A 21069-nucleotide genomic window follows, 5' to 3' on the forward strand; every position below is an offset into this window, starting at 1 on the left:
CACCAAAATGCTTTTTGTTTCAGGACTGAAGCCTGCACAGTACATTAATTGGATATATGTGTACATTTCTGTTGTTTCAGTGTCTCAATTTAAAATGGTGAATTACTCCTACGATGAAGACCTTGAAGAGCTTTGTCCGGTGTGTGGCGATAAAGTGTCTGGCTACCATTATGGGCTTCTCACCTGCGAAAGCTGCAAGGTTTGTTCCCACGTTGTTACCTGAAAAATACAGTGTTCAAAACCAAAATAAGCCATGGGATTGCTTCTTTAAAGCTAAATTTAGGTTATCTTTTTTAGACTCAATTAAAAATGAGACAGAGAAAGAGCTAGTCTTAGGGAGAGGATTCTTAGAAATATGTGTCTGATTTATTTCAAAAGGCAAAGAAATTTATGCTGTTTAGAAAACTTTGCCAGTCTCATGGTTTTAAAATATTTGGTGAAGTGATGTAGCTGTAGAGAGACTTCCATTTCTAACGGTCCTAAATATTGATTTTGCTTGACTTATATATATTTAAAGCATTGTTGTTCTCGAGAGGGACCATGACAAAGTATTTCCCAAATACATTTTAACTTCAGAGTATTCTGTGCTCCAAGTCTAAACATTTTTTATCCACAGACATAAAAGTCTAAATTCCCAACTGTGATTTCATCCTGATTCATTCCAAAAATAATTTTAAAGGTTGTTGAAATTTTTATCATAAAGACCAAGAAACCAGATTTTAGTTTTTAACAGAGTAATTTTCATAACATGTGACCCTTTTAAATGAAAGGATTTTAATATGCAAAATGTACTATATTGCTACTAAAATATCAATTATCCATTAACAATTTATCTCAGACCTTTATTGTTCCCAGTAAATTCAATATTCACCATTTTCAGTAATTTTTTTAAAGTGGAAAACTCACTACAATTACTTAAACCATTACCAAGAAAATCCTTTCATTCTTTATAACAAAGTAAGATTGTTTCTCTTTGTGGCTAGTAGGAAAAATATAAATACTATCCTGTTAAAGCTGTTATTACATCATAAAGCTACAAATTTTATGTTTGAGTGAAATATAAGTAAAGTACATGCTCTGGGGGCTGCAGCTCAGCTCTCTGCAATGTGTGTCTTTCCTTTCTTTTCCATTAGTTTCACCTTTTTTTTTTCTTTAGCAGTTCCCATACTGGAATGTATTCCAGTGGAATTAAGAGCATTTTCCCATTTTACTCTTTAAATCCTTTTGCTTTTAACTATGCAGTGTTGACATTTGTAAAAGATCTGAGGTGTTTTGCTATTCAGTTTTCCACTGCCATTTTGCAATGGTTTATCACTGAAATTGTATCAGACTACTTAAAAACAACTCCAGGACTTCATGAGTACCTCTATGTGGAACGTGTAGGTTAAAAGGAAAACAGATTTAAAAAAAAAAAATCACTGGTCAATATAGAGAGTATTTTTTTCTGAAATGTTGTGTAGCCAGATCTCCCCAAGATTTGATGTAATTCTTCAGGAATATAGTTCTGATGCCAGAAAAACCTCCACCGTGGCCTGGCACTGTGTTGGAGGGTTGTTCTTGCTGAAATGTAAAATAAGCCACAGAACCTCATAAGGGCTTCAAATGGTGCAATGAAAGGATTAACTGGTGATTTCCTTAAAATGAAACAATGGAAGAGACGGGTGTTAGATTTATCATACGTCTCACTATTTTCTCTGTCTTATAGGGATTTTTTAAGCGAACAGTCCAAAATAATAAAAGGTACACATGTATAGAAAACCAGAACTGCCAAATTGACAAAACACAGAGAAAACGTTGTCCCTACTGTCGATTTCAAAAATGTCTAAGTGTTGGAATGAAGCTGGAAGGTAAGATTCTTCTAAAGACTACTGCCTATTAAAACTCTCCAAGGACATGGACTTTAAAACAACATTGTACTTGTAGCATGGTAACATTATTTTCCCCGTCTTTTAACACTACTGACAATAATGTAAGATCTTTTTATGTTTTGTCTGCAGAATAGTCTGAGTCTCACTTAAACTTGGTAACATCTACTGGGGAAAAAAAATTTAAATATCAGTTGTTTCTCCTTTTCTTAGTTTGGGGAGCAGATAAATTTGACCCAAAAAAGGTTAGGTTACATGAATACAAGAAAAAAGCAAGCCAGTTGAGAAAAAATAAAATTAGTTTATAAAAAGTAAAATATCCTTTAAGTTTACAGACTGGGATGCCTTCATAAAAGTTTGATTTCAATCCCTTTTTAATAGATATACTTGTTATAATTGTTACTATTAATTTCATGACTCTTGAGCAAGAGTTAAAGCCTTTAATTGTGAAAAGGAGTTTATTATGTAGAACATCATTTTTGATAGTGTAGGAATGCACATTCCTTTTTTAAAGATAATGACTGAGTCTGCAAAATAGAAAAATTGAGAAGCAAGAAAGCTGAAAAACAATGAACTATTAAATCGCTAGCAATGGTTTGACAAGAACAAGAGTGATTCCTCAAAAGTCACACTAAACTTTGTTGTAAGAGCAGAACCTGTACTACAATGTACAGATTGGTAGGTGGTAAAGTTAGTATGTGACTGCTGTAAATAATTTGTAGTTCATGGACTATTATGGTATATTGCTGTTTTCCAACTTCTGACCTACTGGCTTTCCACAGATTAAATATACTGCAAATAAAGCAATCACAAGGGATACATATCACTGATGGTGCTAGATACAAGAGTGCATTTTATTTGATCAGTGAGGCACAGGCTATTTTTATTTGGAGCTTTAATGTTATATGGCACTCATACTAAAAAAATTCATATAAATCTACCAAATTGCTAACAGATTCCTTCCAAATAGAAGTGGCTACTTTTGTTATGAGGGCTGTTAAAGTCAGTATTGTTTTTTTAATAGAGATCAAGAAAGGAAATAATTGATGGCTATTAATTTCCTTATCACCAATCACTTCAATATTTCTTGGATAGCAAAATATTGTGGCATGTGCTTACTTGTATGAGACTCGGCAGATAAGTAAATGTGATTTCATACAACACCATTTGATTTTTTTTCCAACAGAGGGAAGAAGGTTGCATTTCTTTACCTTAAAGATTATGCTTCCTTAATTGTATATAAGTCCCTTTTGGTATATACTCATACTTCCTTAAGAGTCATATGAAATAATTGAATATTCATTAAATTATCCAGATGAAAAACTCTTTATGATCTTGTGCGTTATTCTGGATACCTAGAATTCACAATAAATTTTTAATGGCACACTAATCCTAAGATAAAAAGCTCAAAAACTTAACCTCCAGCAATTTCAATATGTCATAAGCTGTCAGGGGCCTGTGGTTTCTGTCTAATTGCCAGTGGCTTTTATGAACTTGGAGAGGACTCCAGCTAACTTACGAGGCATGGCCCGAGACTCCACACACCAACTGTGGCAGAGGCCTCTTGACAGCTTCTGAAATGAATCTACTTTAATTGTGTCCAGCTCCACTTAAGTTAAAAGCAATAACGGGTGGTTATCTGATGGGAGCTCGTCAAGTCAGGTGAAAATGATTTTCCAAGAAGAGCATGTACCCAACCCTTTGCAATTGCAGCAAAGTAGCTCAAGTGGCTTTGAGGGAGGAGGATGTCCCAAGAAAAAATATTTGCAATTTAATCCAGAAATGGTGATTTGATTCCCACCCCTTCCCCGCCCCCCCCCCCAAAAAAAACTAAGCAGTTTGGGGTCATGACATAACTGGCATAATAGAAGCTGATACTCTTAGTATAAACTGATGCTGTTTATTAGCAATGTGAAATACCCTGCATTTAGCAAAAATTTTGAGATCTCTCAGTCCATGAAAAGGTTACTATGTCCCTGTGTATGCAAAATATTTTTTTGATTGAGAACACACACTTGGAGGAAAGAATTCACAAATACAGAGGGCATGGTTTTTTGGGAAATCTTTGTGGGCTATTGTAAGGAAAACAACCACATGCATAACCATTTGTGGTTGATTTTCAACATGTCTAAAGTTCTGGAGATCTAGAGAATGCTAATAATTTACGCCTTATTTATACGCTTCTTTCCTTCCCTTCCGCCACCCCCTCAACAGCGGTAAGGGCTGACCGCATGCGTGGAGGAAGAAATAAGTTTGGGCCAATGTACAAGAGAGACAGGGCCCTGAAGCAACAGAAAAAGGCCCTCATCCGAGCCAATGGACTTAAGCTGGAAGCCATGTCTCAGGTGATCCAAGCGATGCCCTCCGATCTGAGCATCTCCTCTGCGATTCAGAACATCCACTCTGCCTCCAAAGGCCTACCTCTGAACCACGCTGCCTTGCCTCCTACGGACTACGACAGAAGTCCCTTTGTGACATCCCCCATTAGCATGACAATGCCCCCTCACGGCAGCCTGCAAGGTTACCAGACATATGGCCACTTTCCCAGTCGGGCCATCAAGTCCGAGTACCCAGACCCCTACACCAGCTCGCCCGAGTCCATGATGGGCTATTCCTACATGGACGGTTACCAGACGAGCTCTCCAGCAAGCATCCCTCATCTGATACTGGAACTGTTGAAGTGTGAACCAGATGAGCCTCAAGTCCAGGCCAAAATCATGGCCTATTTGCAGCAAGAGCAAGCGAACCGAAGCAAGCACGAAAAGCTGAGCACGTTTGGGCTTATGTGCAAAATGGCAGACCAGACCCTCTTCTCCATCGTGGAGTGGGCCAGGAGTAGCATCTTCTTCCGAGAACTTAAGGTATGCCACCTGCTGTGACGACTTATAATACGCCTTTTGAGTGACCTCACTGTGTTCCCAGTTAATAGATTCTTGGTGGTGAAAAAACATTGCCCTTACCTTTCTTCTTTCTGTGATTTACAGTGTAGAAGTATTTGATCAGGAATATTGTAGTTTAAACTTTATGGGGCTTTTATTCTGCGTAGCTCTTAATTTGGTGGGGGGATAGCATTTAACATAAAATATAGGAAATGTGGGGTTTTTTTCCCAAATAGTAGAATGTCTTTATTCCTTTGAACTCAGATGGTTTATGGCTAACAAAAAAAAAAAAAAAAAATCAAGTCAATGTGAAACAGCACCTAGTAAACAATTTTTTTTAATTACCAAGTAAAAAGCTATTATAATAGTGTCATCTTAAAGGTTTCTTTCAAAGGGAAAAGTGCCAATATGGAGTTGTGTTGAGACTCTAAAGAATCAAAAAATGATACCACTGGTTAGTAGCATCAAGTAGGTATTTAGTACTTGTTTACCTTGGTGTTAGGTTGGTAAAGGCTTTGTTTTCAGAGCAGATTCCAGTAGGCTGTTTACTGTCATTGGATGGGGAATGGGCGAATGGTGAGTGCTAGTCTGTTTGGCTTGGGTTTTAGTTCACATGATCTGTCATTGATTTTAATGGATCAGCACATTGTAAACACAGTGCTTGTTTGTATAGGGATCTTGTTTAACTATATAATTATCCTATTTCCCGAAACATGAGACTGAATTAATACGGGCAAGTTATTTAGAAGTTTGGAATCTAAGAGTGGCTACTAAACCACATTTGGTAGCCCGTGGCTTCCTTCCTGTTTTAAAAGTGAGTCTTGGATTTGATGTCTAAGTATCTTCTATCATAAGATCAATTTCTTCCTTTTGCTGTCACATGGGGGGATGTCGCTGCCGAATCTCTGTGGCCTCTGCCTGCCAAGGACAGGAGATGTTAGACTCTCTGGGAGAAAGAAAATACGAAGCAGGCTTTTAATTTAAAGAGTTACTGTTAAAAATGGTCTATGCAGATAGGTGGATGGAGGGAATATAAAAGAAATATGCAAATGGAAAATAATAACTTTCACAGCAGTCTTCATTAAGTTCTGTTACTTGTACACGGAAAAAGTTATCTGAACATATCAAAATACGTTGACAAAATGCCGCCAGCGTGCTGTTCAGACTGCTGACATAGCCAGCTCTTTATTCTCATATCCTTTACTGATACCTTAAAAGGGGGCTGAAGGGTACACCGGGCTGCAGAGGTTCATATATCTCACTGTAACCTCAGACTCCTGAGCTCGAGTGATCCTCCTTCCTCAGCTGGGACTACAGACACGCCCACAACTCCCAGCTAATTTTTCTATTTTCAGTAGAGACGGGGGTCTCTCTCTTGCTCAGGCTGGTCTTGAACTCCTGAGCTCAAGTGATCCTCCTGCCTCCGCCTCCCAGAGAGTTAGGATTACAGGCGTGAGCCACCGCACCAGGCCTGAAGATGAAGATTAAAATGATAATTTTAGATAAAACTGAAAGGTTAGGTAATGTAAAAGTGAGCACAGCACAGCCTTTACAATAAAATGGAATTGAATTATACCTTCATTAATAATTGTGTTTTTATAGGCAGATTATCATACTCTCTGAGCCTTATTTTCTCATCTGTAAAATTGTACACACGGTGTTTGTTGAGGAGTATGGGAAGCATGTCAGTACTTATATTGCGGAGGTTTTGCAAGGGGAAAAATAATATGTGATGAAGCACCTAGTACTGGGAGTCTGGCATATACTACATACTCAATAAAGTGGGGCTAGCCGTAAATTGTTGTTATTGTTCTTTTATGAAAAGCACAGAGTCTTTACATAATTTTATCTTATATTCAGGAAGAAACCCCATACATTTATATTCCCTTTAGCATTGGAAAACAATAGTACTACATGTGTTAAAGAGTAGTATAATTATGTTATAATTAGCAGTCAATCAGTACTAAGGAAGGACCTAAAATTTGCCAAGCAGTAAGTTGGGTATAAGATAGATATAAAGTTGGATGAGAAAAAATGTGTCCTTTTGGAGTTTATATAAGACATTTTCATGAATAATTATTTTTAAAAGATAAAGACAGCTGAAGGGAATAAAGATAATATTTCACAAATCAATAAGGAAAGAAAGCATGCTTACTATTTACATGCAGAAAAGGAAACTTCATAAAGTGAACATAGCTAGCTACAAGTAGGATTTCAAGAGTCCTGGGAAAACGCTTTTTCTCCAAATTTCCTCTTTTCTTCTCCTTGCAACTAAATTCTACAATGAGATTCTTTTACATGGCATGAGTTTAGATACTTAGCTGCGATATAAATCTTTGGGAACGGGGCATATTAAAACATTGTCCATCATTGTGCTATTGATTAATGCATTTATCATTCTTTCATGGGAATATGGAAAAGAAAAGGGACGGGGGTACCAATACCAGGGGCAGCTACAAGGAGGAAGAGCCGGCTCCAGGGGAGAAAGACAATCTTGCCCCCTCCGCCGCTGCCTCCGGCTCACATGGAACAGGACTGATTCAAAGTAGTTTTCAAAGAACAAAAAGTTGAATTCAGAGTAACTTAGGGATAGTTTCAATAGAGAGTTGTGAGGTGACTATTTACATTTGGAAGAATTTCTTTTCCTTTTGTTTATAAATTTACTCTGTCAGAAAACAAAAGAAAGTCGTTTGAAGCCAGGATTCAGACATCTCCAGAGCTGTGGCTTTCAAATCTTTTAACCATGATCTGCAGTAGGAAATATATTTCACATGGGGACATGTACCAAACACATCACTTACACACACACACATACACACAGGCACACACATACACACAACTGAACCAAAATTTCACTAGATTTATATGCCATGCACTCTGATATTTTCTATTCTATTCTGCTTTAGTGTAATTTATGGTTTTTAAAAATTCTGGTCATGATCCAGTAAATTTATTTCATGACCCACAGATGAAGCATGACCTGAAATTCAAGGAACATTGCTCTGGGGGATGTTTTGTTGGCCAACTATGAGGGATGTTGACTACCTGCTACCACTAAGGACAACTCCTGAAAAAGTCCTGGCCTCTCCCTCCTGGGGTGGCCTGTGAAACACCCCCAAAACCTGCAGCCCAAGTCCCCACCCTATCTTTTTGCAAAAGTTGGGATTTTCAAATATCATTTGGGAAGATGAATGCTCTTGTTTAAACATTTGTCTTTTCCTTGTTAACTCCATAGCAATTTACCCCTCAGGTGATAGACTTACAGGGCAGATTACTTACACCTTTACAACCTAAAGATGAAAAGTCATACATTTGCTCCTAATTAGGCAATTTTTGCAAATGACCCCTTGCTAACTCTCCCAGGATAAGTTATACACTTTACCATGTAGGAAAAAGAGAATATAAATTTTCATTTATTTAGTAGTTAAGGGAACAGAAGGACCAGGAAATTTGGTGGGTTGTTTTGTTTCTCAATACATCTACAAGGTGCAAAAAAGGTATTCTGGTTTCCATTCCAAATATTGGAATGAGAAAGAGGAAATTAACAACTCTCAAACTCTTAGCTTGTGAAACAGCATTCAGAAAAAAAAAGATGGTATTCATAGAACCCATGGAATTTCAGAGCTGGAAGGTTAAAGGGAAAGGGCTGGAGGACGTGGATAAGTGAGCTGCGTGGTTTTCTTACACACCTGTAAGAAACAATTCTGGTCCCCATCCAAAACAATGACATGAGAAAGATGAAATGAATACTCTAAAACTTGTAGCTTTTGCAACAACAGGCATGCATCAAAAGATAATTATCATCGCCTAGAAACCACAAGGTTTTTCAGAGCTAGGAGAGATGGCAGACATCATTTGACCCCACTGCCTCTCTTTACATGTGAAGAAACTGAGGCTCAAGAGGGAATGTGACTTGCCCACGATCGTATAGCTACTAAATGGCAGAAATGGGACTGGTAGATTCAGGTTCAAAGAAGCACTCCTTTTTTGCAAATCCCCCCATCCCCCAATACACACACACAGATAGACAGTGTAACCTTTGACTCCAAAAATACAGACCTTTGCCAGTGAAGCTAAAGCAAATCTCCAGGTTATCAGAAGTCCATCACTACCGTCCAATTACTAAATCACCAATAATCAGCGAGACAGATTTTCCCTGAGCCCAAACCCCCCCCCGGGAGTGAGTGAGTCGCTTTAGAAAGCTACAGTAATTCTTTCAGGCCATTGGGGTATCGTTCAGTACAGTGGATCCACCAGTTGGCACTTCAGTTATGTCCTGTGCTCTACTTGATGCCGGGCATGTGTTTAACATGGGTTTCTTTTTCTGTATGTTTGTGAAAATAGGCGGAATGTGAACACAGGGTGCTCGCTTTGGCGCTAAAATTGGAAAGATACAGAGAAGGTTAGCATTGGTCCTGTGAAAGGATGACTTGCAAATTCATGAAACTTCCCATAAGAAAGAGAAGACAGGATTGTAACCTGGTGATGGATGAGCCACTAATTATAAAATTTTCTGAGATAGTATCTTATTATATTCAATATTTAATTCTTATCTTTAAACCAAATCTGTGTAAAAATGGCATATACTTCTCTGACTTTTTCCTTGTGGTTTTGGAAATTAAGAGCAAATTTAAGACTTCCCCATTCCCTGAAAGTGTTGTCCTTGTGAGTCGAGAAGATTGTACTTTTTTCCCCAGTTAATTTTTTTCTCGCCTCTGTCTTGAATATCTCACAAACACCAGAGCAGTGAGAAAATAATTCCCACTTTGTGAAACAACTAATGAATCTGGAGGATCTATTTGATCTTCTAATGAGACCAGATGTCTTGAGAGAATTCTGGGAATGGATATATAAGAACTTCCCCTCAAAGAATAATTCTGATACATCTAGGAATAAAAAAAAAATCTAAGTTAATCCTGACTGAAACACATAACTGGCGTTGCTGTGGAAAGTAGGTCTCAGAGACTAGGGGAGTTTGTGCCAGAGGAATTCAGCCACGCCGAAGCCAGTTGTTAAGTGTGGTTTTCTGTACAGCGAGGGGAAGGAGGAGGAGCAAGCCTTCCCTTTCCTCTGGCCCATTGCAGAAGCAATCTGAGCAGAGTTTTGTGTATTTATTTTTAACATTCTAGATCCTTTTTCCCAACCAACGTGGGTCTATAATCTTAGACTTTATTGGGCCGGCCCCAGTTCTAAGCTGTATTCTTTAGTAAACTTACTTAGCCCCTTTTTGCTCTAGGGGAGAGCAAGAGAGGAAGGAGCCCACCAGGGTCTTGCCACACTGCCCCGACACGGGGGTCCCCGTTGCCTGTGCCCAAGAGTGGGGTCTGGAGTCTCGAGTCCAACCCCGGCATCCTGCTTGTGCACGTGGTGGTCCACGACCACCCCCGACCACCTTACTGACTTTTGTTTTCACTTTTCTGGATGCAAAGTGGCTGATCTGGGAAGGAGTTGGACCACAAGAAGGAGCAAAACTTTAAAGTTTGTTTTCCCATCAAATTTTCCAATGGTATTTTCATGGAAATCTCAAGTCTTTCCCTTGGAAAATTTGATCTGAAGGCAAATCAAACCATCTGTGGCCAGTTCTCCTACTCATCAAAAAAGATAGCAGAATAAAACAAGCCTAACCTACATAGGTTTACAAGGGAATGGGAAAACCGGTTTTTCAGCCACCGGAGACGGACATGAACGTTTTCTTCTGTCTTTGTGGATTTGGGAAGAATATCGGAATCGGCAGGTTGGATTGATGGGCTTTTAGGTCTCTGCAGGTGTTCAGCATCTGCAGGTCTGAAACGGAAGCCTCTGGTCTGGGTGACGGTGTTGAATTTGTTATTCCAGCCTTCCTTGCTTACATGGACATATCAACGCATGCATGTGTGTCATAGACCAGGGAAGCCACTATTGTCGCGTTCTCCTGGTTCACTGTTCACTGGATGAATCGGCTCTTCTCAGTCAGTACCTGTGTGTGCTATGAACAGTGAACATGGGTGGGCAGCAGAACACGCCCACCTCACCATGAGGATGTATGTTCCCCACCTTCTGTGGTCTTCACCGGCATGTCTCGAAGGTACACCAGCCACCTTGAAACTGCCACGCACTACTTGCTTCTATCTAAGTGTAATTTACATTCCCTAAAATTTATTCCTTTTAGTGTACAAATAATAGGACAGTTCCATCACCCTCAAACTTCTCCCATGCCCCTTTGTAGGAAACCGCCCCCACTCCAGCCCCTGCCAATCCTGATGTTTTTGTCCTTATAGTTTTTGGTTAAAAAAAAAAAATTAAGTTGGCTTCATTCCGTGAGTATATATTTGCAAACTGTGGACTCAGTTTAAAATCCCGAATTTCCTAACGCTTGGTTTCAGCTTGGCTGAGTTCTTGTGGTTTGTATGTAAACATGTCCTCCCTGCGTGAGACACCGGAATATTCAGTCAGAGTGTTGGTTAGTGATCAGAGCTCCACACTGGGTTTGCTTGTTCACACGCCCGATAAGCCTCCTATTCCTGTTAACCTATATGTTCTCTGCTAGGATCACGGGGAGGGCATTAGCCTAGCCAGGCACACCCAGGAAATCCGTGTTGAACTAGCTGGGCCGATGTCAGGTGTCTGAATATGAGTGACGGAAGTGGGAAGGTGAGCGTTTTCCTTGCTCTGCTCCAGGTCAGATGCTGACGGGGAAGAGAAGTAACCTACTGGGTGCCCGCTACACGCCTGCCGTGGTGCTGGGTGCTTTAGGCCATTTCTGGTTTGATCCTTAGCATAGTCCTGTGAAGTGAGCACAGTATATGGCCTCGTTTTGCTCAGAGAGTGGGAGTCAGAGACTCGGACCATTGCTCTTATCTAACATGTTCTTTCTAGAGGATGTGTCCATCCGTCCCTTCTCATGCTTAAGGTCATATTGGCCCATACAGACATCAAGTTAATTGATTAGTAAAAGTTTGCTAACTCAATTTTTAACTAACCAATTCTTTTAGTCAAACAATTGGTTAGTACCATTAAAATTGACAAAGGCAACTGAATCAGTTTAAGGGGCGGGGGGAGGACTGGAATGAGAGAGATGGGGAGGAAATAAAGGCATGGGGAAAAATAAACCTCAGGAGGCAACCTGTCTACCCCCAAGGCTTGGGCTCCCATGAGTAGGTGAGGGCTTAGAGAAGATTCCAGGTCAGCCGAAAATAGTTGCACTTTTTCCTTGACTACAGAGTCGGAACAATAGATGGTAATAATAATAGCTGCCACCTACCGAGCCAGCCATGAGCCAGACAAATGTTAGGTGTTTTAAGTGTGTTATCTCGTTTAATACTAACCGGTCCCTGTGCAGTGGGCATCATTATTCCCACTGTGCAGATGAGCAAACTGAGGCTGACATTCACTGGCTTGACGCAAGTCACACAGCTAGGATGTGACAGTGCTGTTATTAAAATGAAAATGTATATGGAAGTCCTTTGTAAACTGGAAAGTACTTGATAATTGTTTGTGTTATCACTGTGCCTATACCTGTACCGGTTCTCAATAGGCCTTAAAGGATTTGTTAATTTTTACTAAAGAGAGCAGTTTTTCCTACGTTGACCCAAAGATACATATATTCATCATTTTTTTTTTTTTAATTAGAGGAGGACATCATAGGAAACTGAGTACAGAATCATTCAGCAGGTCCTCACGAGAACAGGAACAGGGGCCATTGGCTGTGACAGCCTAAGCCTCAGGTTGCAGAGCCAGGCTCTACCTGGAGGGGCATAGGCTGTAGCAGGGTGGTCCTCCCCGACCTGGGAGTACCGGTAGGCTTTCCCCACGCCCTCCCACCTCCCGATGCCTAGCACAGTTCCTACTGAACAATTAGGAGCAGCAGTTTTGTCAGCTTGTCTGCTTGGAAGTAGTTGCGAGCCCGGTTTCTGAGAATAATTAGGGTCCCTGCTTACTCTGATACTTCCACTAGGCCAGCGGGGCACACACATTGCTCGCAGCTCGTAGGGAAGGCCTGCCAGCGTTAGCTCCTCAGTCCGGGGGAGGTAGAACTCGCTGAGTCTGAGCCCCCAGTCCCCTCTCCTCACACTGTCATACCAAGTCAGGTGACGGGATAAAAAAGCAGAAAACATGACTCATGTGTGTGACACCCCTTAACATACTTCGGGAGGACTTTGCCCTCTGAACCTGTGAGGGTAAAATAGATTTTTCTATTTTCCAGGATAAGTAAAGAGTGACTTTGCTCTGACTTATTCTTCTACAGCTTGGGAAGTAGATCATACAAATCTTTGAGAGCTCAACATCCATTTGCAGAATGGCTGCATGGAAATTGGGCACTTAAACTAGTCTTCACGTTAAAGACATTAATCTCTAACCCAAGAATACCACCCTCAGTCGAGAATAACATAAGTGACACCTACAGCACCTATTCTGACAGCTGGATGTTACACGAATGTCTGGTACTTAGAACCCAATTCCCGTCTGCTCTTCCACACTCTCCTGGACGTGAGCTCAGGCAGCCAGTGGCATGGGGGGCCCTGGCCGGCTCTCTTGAAGAAATTCTAATCTTCTGCATCATTTTCATTTATTTTTTTCCACTTTCCTCCCTTTCTCCTTGTCCTGACCCAATTTATTTTCTCTCTTCTGACTCAGTTTACTTTTTTTCCTTCCCTCCTTATGCCCCAGGATCCCAGGACACCCTTAGTCGCTACCTTCTACGGCAGGGTGGTTTCAGGAACCAAGTCGTTGCTAACCCCTGTCCTCAGCTGTATCTGCATTTACCCTTCAGATGACACGTGCTTGAGCAAAGAAGACTACTCAGACTCTGCAGGTCTGAGGATGAGCGGAGAAGGCAAGGGGAACAGTTGACAGACCCCGGAGAGGGGCTGTATTTAGTGATAATCGACAGAACTTCTGTCTGTTCCTTCCACCCTACAAGGTGACTTCCTCGCAGGCATTTTCTGTTGGAGGTGGCAGTTCAGCTTCAGTCGGTAAGGGTGGGAAAGAATACGGAGGCTGCACGCGTAGCAAGTTGAGCAGATGTGAATCCCACCTACTCAGACAAAGTCAGCTCCAAAATTCTCTTGCTTTCAAGTAGTCGTGAGGGTTTCTGTGCATGACAAGGACGTTCTTCTTAAGTCTCATAAACCGCATCTCCACACCCTCCCACCAGTGTTCACCAATGTTTTCCCCACTTGTAACTTCCTGCTTGGAAACAATTTTCAAATGCGTTGTTTTTGACCAGGGAGGACCAATTCTGTGAATTCTTTGCATATGGCGTACTGTGAAGGAATAGCCAGAAACTTAGAGGAGGAAAATTAAGTCTGAAGTACACAGGGCTTACTGAGCGCTGCTGCTGACTGTTTCTCTACAACAGCTAAAAGAAAACCACGTTATCTTGTGTGTTTGGAAATGCCACTCAGATTGCACAACCCTGGGGATTAACGGTACAAGCAAACTTGATCCAACTTCTAATTCCATAAGAATGCTTTTTCTTTACATGACAGATGGAATAATTGGCCAATAGGTCTAAAGTCTGTCCTTTATTGTGCAATAAGAGCACAGCAAAGGTGGAACGTAATCTCAGACCAGTGCCTTTAAAGTCCTGCCTGGTCTCTGTCTTTCATCAGTGGTTCAGCACTGTTGGTTTTTAAAGTCTACGGCAGGACCATCGCCTATGAATTGACTATCACATTTCTAAATGCCCTGTTTACAGCGTGGTTTACCTGAGAAAGCAGTGTAATTCTTTCATTTAAATTAAAAACATATTTTTATGGGAATGAAACAGGGTAGACACTGGATACACGTTGAATTAATGTGCTCAGAACTTCAAGGAGGGACACAGACTCCTCAGTGGTAAGGGCAATTGCATATACATCTTGGCTTTACTTTTAAACAACACTCAGTAAATATTCTCAATAACCTGAAAATTCTTAGAATGATGTTTTAGATGACTTCCTAATTAGCATTCCTGATTTTTAGACAGGCACATTCACGTTCCTTTGCTAGAAAATAATGACACGCATGCACAGGTTTGGGGTCCCAAATAATCTTTCCCTGCCAAATCTCTACATATATCATAGAGTTTTCAGCGCATATCCTGTTTTCAGACACGTGCTCTGAACTGTTGGCTCAGTCTAGGGCCTTCTGTTTCATTTTGACCACTGTATCCTGTCAACTCTGAAATTGCTACAAATGTTTCTCTACCACCCACATCTCATCATCACAGTCATGCTTTTTAGATCTAAAGTTGTGATGAATAAGAGGCTTTACTTATTGCCTAATTTTTTAAAAAAAACTTACTAAATATTACATTTCCTCTTATAAAATAATGATATAGATTAGTGTTTGTGCAGAAATGTTGGCAACAGAATTCTTCAAAAGTTTTCCTTTGGGTGATGAAAAGCTGTTACATTATTTTGACTAGCTAATCAAACGTAATTGGGTGGCTTGAAGTGCCTTAGATTTTCCTTGTGCAGTTATCAAAGCAGGAAATGTGACTCGTGGAGCTGATGAAAGGCATCGCTCACAGTTCTTTCAATTACAGATCTTACAGGGTGAGTGAAAGAAAAGCTCTACGGCTAAAACTCGGAGGCTTGAAATGCCCCTTAATGTTAACTGCTGTATTAGCTAGTTAACACATTATTATGTGCTTTAATTGATTCTTGCTCCAGCTTTGGAGGAAAAAAAGTTACAGATCTATTTGGCACATAAATGAAGTGGGGAGAAGGTGCCTGGGTGCGATAATATTCCTGTTGACCCTAAGTTCAAATCGCATCAGATATTTGCAGTAAAAACAATGGTCCTGGTTCGCTTTTGTGAGGAATAACATGCTTTGAAAACATTATTTTACACTCAGGTGTTGGTATTTGTGGTTATGAATGTCACGGAAGGAGTTTTATTTGACCATTGAGAATTACGTTTATGGTTTCATCAATGAAGTGTTGCAATCGTGAAGACATAACTTCATTTCCATCATGTATTTGGAAAGGTCCAACTGAGATCTTAGCTTTTGAAAAAGGATCAAAACACATGATGCCTACGTTTTGCTGGGACGTTGTGTCTCGCCTTAGAGTTGAAGCACGTCGGCACAGCTGCCCCTAAAACACTTCTGCTGTGAATGAATAGTCCTGACCTAGGCGTAGGCCAGATTTGGGTTTTATTCATGTATTTTTTTATTCACTCATTCATTGAACATTTATTCCATTCCAACAGTTCGTCAGTCCCTGTGCTAAATCTCTAAAGACAGACCCACTCTTCACTTCACAAGTTCAGACCCCCACGGCACTTTTTCCAGCTAACATAGAGTCCCCTCCCTGGTGTTGGTGCAGCAGTAAACACAATGGCAAACTGCCCTGGAGGTCGTGCTCAAGGTCATGGCTATGACAGCACACAAAAGATCAGCCTGACTCCGCTTACACCAGTGTTTAATATTCTATTTGAACCAAAAAGTACGATTTAATTCTCACGACAACAAGCCAACCCCTGAGAAACACTGCATTGGTCCAGTAATGACTAAAACGTAAAGAGAGGGAGGTTCGCCGAGAAGGTAGCGCAAGCCCTTTGGAGGGGACCTAACCCGGCGTGGGGAAGGGGAGAGTGTGGTCAAGGAAGGAGAAAATAACCAAGAGGGGTTTTGAAGGATGAGTAGGAGTTGTGAACCAGATGGGCAGGTGGGAGTGAGGCGGGGTCAGGCTTGTGCAGAAGTAGAGAGGCGTTGGCATTGCGCTTCTTGGGAACTTCGAGCACTTCCTATGGCTGGAGGACGAGTATGGGGAAGGGGCAAGAGGTAAAGCCGGACACATGAGCATTTGTGTAAGGTTCTCATAACACGGAGTTTATCCAAGGCAAAGGGAAGCCACGAGAGGGATTTAAGCATGGGGGAACTGGAAGGATTGAAAATATATTACACTCCATAATAACCACTGGACATAAGCCTGCTGTATAATTTCATGATTTTGGTTCTGGTATAGGTTTTCCTTTGTTTGCCAGCATTTGGCTGAAAGTGCATTTCCGTGTTTTCCTTATGTACTGCTTAACCTTGGTTGTTATAAAGAAGGTGTAGAGTTGGTACCTCTTGTATGCTTAGTTATTTCAGTTACTATTTCCAGCAGGCCTTTCTCTTCTAGGTAAAGTTTGGTTATTGGTGACATGTATGTATTTGAGGTCCTTGTTTCATGTTAAATTTAATCAAAAGTAATGGTTTAAAATTTTTTCAGTACAATATTCTTTTTGACCAGAAAGGTTTTTTTTTCCCCTCTCTTTTTTTGATTAATAAATCCTGTATTAGATTTTTTTTTTCTCTTTTTAACCTCAAACTGATTTATGGCTGTTTATTTCATAGTCATTGATTTAATGGCACCAAATCAACCTTCCAGTGTCTGTTCACACTGAGGGGCGTCCACGTAAAGGGGATGAATCATTCATTCATTCATTCATTGATTCAACATGTGTGAGTTAAGTGCTCAGTATGTGTCGTGTTGTGCCCTAGGCCAGGGGACGGGTGCTGTGGTGAACAGGATCAAGAAGGGCACTGCGTTTGCTGCTCACACGATGGGGAGAGGGAAGCAGATGATAAACAGGCCCACAGAGGTGGTGTTCAATGAAAGAGTAAACAAGTCAGTGGGGAAGGAGGGAGCCGCTGGAAGGATTCAGGGGGAGACCAGTGTGAAGAGTTGACGCTTGAGCCAAAATCTAAATGGCAAGAAGGATACAGCCTTGTGAGGTCTGGAGACCTCCAGAACCGGGAAAGAAGGTCACTGAGCCTCAGGATGAGCGATTGAGGAGGGACAGTGGCTCCTGATAAAGTCAAAGAGTTTGAGAAGGTCCAGCCCATGAAGTGCTTGCATTTTATTCTGATTGGAATAAGAAACCCCAGGGGGATTTTAAGCCATGGACTGAGTTCATCAGATTCTCATTAGAGAAAATATTGCTCTGGCTGAAGGTGGGAAAACAGTTGAAGGAAAGCGAGAGAGGACACAGGGGGCCCGGCAGCCCCCGGGGCAGGTTTGTGGTGGTTCCAACCAGGGCGTGGGAGTGGAGGTGGGGGAGGAGCGGATGGACCCAGGATTTATGTTAAACTGATAGATTTTGCCGAAAGGACTTTGAGAAAAGGAGATGAAATAGGCAAAAGTAAAGTTTTTGGCTCAAGCCATTGGGAACCATTTGTGGAGGGGGGGAACCAGAGTCCCCAGGGGCAAGTGCTGCACTTTCTCTAAAAAGCTCCCTGAGCAGATAGACCCAGACGCCGGGGCTGATTCTGAGACTCGCCCTTTGGGAACCACTGGTTTATTCTCATCCTTATTTTTATTCAAGCGAGTACAGCTAAGCCACTCCATGCATGTAAGAATTCAAGCTCTTCCCAAAGATTTCTCAAGGTCAGGGGTCCTCTGCAAGTCCCCTACAACCTATTTCGGAGTTTAACGGCAGTCAAGATAGTTTTTTAATGGAAAACTTAAATCCTTCCCTCTGGGTCTGTCAATAGAAAGAGATGGAACATGTGGCTACCCTTTGCTGTGATTATTTGTTGAATTGCAGCTACATGAAAACCTAAAAGTGTTCAGTCATTAGGGGATCCGAACTTATTTCAGTAATTAAGACAGAGGGGTCTAGTTAAGACTGGGCCCTGTGCAGACGCCAGCTGACCAGGCTGCAAATTCAGGGAAATAGAGACTGAGAACCTTTAGTTCTTCCCGCCCCCCCCCCAGGACGTTCCTGGTTCTAAGATTGGCTGTGAGCTTAAGGAAGTGAGGAACGTTGAACTCCTTGTCTTAAAAGTGTGGGATGTTACCTTTGAAAGTATTTTTCTCACTCCGGTGTGGATCCTATAGAAGAATTTGATCCCAAATTTGTGGCAATGAGTTGACATAGACTCAGTTTGTTTTCCTCTGTCAGCCTTTTGATGAGGGCAAAATTGCTAGTTCTTTAAAATGTTTTTTCTAAGCTTCATCTTTAATACGTTAATCATTGTTGCTGTTTTTTTTTTTAAGATCTCTTTCAACATTCTTTTCTGTAGTAGCACAAGATATCCAAGCTAGACTCTTTCCAAGGCTTCTTGCCCCTTGGGGCAGAGCAGTGTCGGGCTTTGGATTATAAAACAAATCCAGGGATTTATCTACAAAATTATAGATGAGCATAAATATGTCATCCACATCAGAATCAATAACCCTGCTAATAGCAGTGAGTGTTTCATCTGTGATAATTCTTAAGTCTCCCAATATTCCAACAGGACTTAGTTTCCCACTACTTAGTACCTTACTTAATTTACTTCTAGGCATTTGGGGAGGAAAAAACAACCAAACTGATATTATTTTGTCTAATATTTCTGTAGTTGAAAAAGCTTCTTGTCCGTTTACTTATTAGCTCAAGCCAGTAGTCACTTGCTGCAGAAATTGATCCCATCTTTGTGGACCCTAAAGCTAATACAATTTAGGACACTCTTGATGAAAAAGAATGCAAAAATCTCTTTCTTTTGCACATTTCACAAAAACACTGGACCTTGTGCATACACATTGCTCGAGCCCCTCAAAGAGCCTTGGAAGAGCTTGTGCAAGTGAAGGTTCCTGAAGCTTAAGCTCATTAGTTTCAGGTAAATCTGCTTCTGGTTTGCAGTTCTGTTTAGGCATTTCATGTATAGGGCATCATGGGCCTAGAAGGAGGAGGGAATAAGGATAGAAATCTACATAGATGATAATATTTTAAAATTTGATCTAATAGAATTTAAGTCTAGACCACCCAAATTGACTAAAATAGATTTTAACCCCCAGAAATCTTACTGAGATTTCTGGTTTTGTTTTTTTTGTTTGTTTGTTTTTAATCAAACAGGGTCTCACTCTGTTGCCCAGGCTGGAGGGCAGTGGTGTCATCATAGCTCACTGTACCCTCAAACTGCTGGGCTCAAGCGATCCTCCTACCTCAGCCTCCCAAGTAGCTGTAACTACAGGCATGCACCACCATGCCTGGCTAATTTTTAAAACATTAAAAAGAAATTTTTAGACACAGCATCTCACTGTGTTGCCCAGGCTAGTCTTGAACTCCTGGCCTCAAGCCATCCTCCCACCTCAGCATCCCAAAGTGCTGGGTTTATAGGCGTGAGCCACTGTACCTGGCTTCTTCAGAGTCTTTCATTCTAAACATAATTTCTCATTGGCTTTGGGACTTCCAAGACAGTCATGCCTGTAGATGAAAGAAGTAACTTTTCCATCAGCTAAGCTCAACATTTACAGCATAATTAGACACTCTCTGGCTATTCAGCCTTAACCATTCTACCTTCTTACTTCACCTAGACTGGCTGGTGCCAGACCCAATCCCATTAGTTCTACTTCACTCTCCTTACCCTAAGAAATTTATGTGTTTGTTTGTTTGTTTATTTATTTTTGAGACAGTCTTGCTCTGTCAACCAGGCTGGAATGCCATGGGGTCAGCCTAGCTCACAGCAACCTCAGACTCCCGGGCTGAAGCGATCCTCCTGCCTTACCCTCCCGAGTAGCTGGGACTAGAGGTGTGTGCGAGTAGCTGGGACTAGAGGTGTGTGCCACCACGCCCGGCTAATTTTTCTATTTTTAGTAGAGACGGGGTCTTGCTCTTGTTCAGGCTGGTCTGGAACTCCTGACCTCAAGAGATCCTCCCACCTCGGCCTCCCAGAATGTGCTAGGATTACAGGCATGAGCCAACTGTGCCTGGACACAAATTTCTAATATGTGATATCAAACAAATTATTAAATACAACGTGTCTTTTAGTTTTGGTTTCGGTTTTATAGATTTATTTTCAAAAGGTAAAACACTTAACACAATTTAAACACAAGTCCAACAGAATCGCTCTGTCAAAGTCAGCAATGATGCCAACATTTGTTCTCACTTCCAGACACTCGCCAGTATCATCTGAATCTTCTCTCAGTGAAGCAAGAGGGTCTGATATTTTATTCATATTCATCCTTCTTACCTGCAATGTAATCTCCAATTTCTTGTGGGCACATTAACTTTTCTGCATCTGTGTCAGGCATTTCAAACCCAAATTCATCTTCCATGGCCGTGATAATCCTCACTTGGTCCAAACCGTCTAAACCCAGGTCGTTCATAAAATGAGAATTTACTGAGAGTTCCTCTGGGTCAGTCTTGTCACAGAGTTTCAAGACATAAAGAACACGGTCCTTGATTGCCTCTACTGTCAAGGGGGTGGGGCGTCACTGTACCGGCGGCAGGACTGTGTAGCTTGACCCGGAACCTGCTTGAGCAGAGACAGGCTGCCAGAGCCGGGCCCTGTCCGGGTCCCCGCGGGCACAGAGCGGTGCTGAGTGGCCAGGATGCACCGAGAACATGTCTTAAGTTCCGTTTCGGTTTTGATGGACGAAGGGCTCAGGAAGAGC

General features: G+C 41.3%; 1 protein-coding gene and 1 non-coding gene across 4 annotated transcripts in view; both read left to right on the plus strand.

The window, feature by feature from the left end:
- Nucleotides 1–21069, plus strand: part of NR5A2 (nuclear receptor subfamily 5 group A member 2) — a 110994-nt gene that overhangs the window by 14935 nt on the left and 74990 nt on the right. For all 3 annotated transcript variants that reach the window (XM_045536038.1, XM_045536040.1, XM_045536039.1), the window contains exons 2-4: nucleotides 81–199; nucleotides 1706–1847; nucleotides 4080–4726. In XM_045536038.1, coding sequence (XP_045391994.1) covers nucleotides 81–199; nucleotides 1706–1847; nucleotides 4080–4726 — 908 coding nt within the window. The remainder of the gene's footprint in view (nucleotides 1–80; nucleotides 200–1705; nucleotides 1848–4079; nucleotides 4727–21069) is intronic.
- On the plus strand, nucleotides 9103–9204 carry LOC123627168. Its single transcript, XR_006731170.1, has one exon. It is a non-coding gene; the product is annotated as a U6 spliceosomal RNA (small nuclear RNA).

This window comes from Lemur catta, chromosome 23 (genome assembly GCF_020740605.2).
Source record: "Lemur catta isolate mLemCat1 chromosome 23, mLemCat1.pri, whole genome shotgun sequence".
Classification (NCBI taxonomy): domain Eukaryota; kingdom Metazoa; phylum Chordata; class Mammalia; order Primates; family Lemuridae; genus Lemur; species Lemur catta.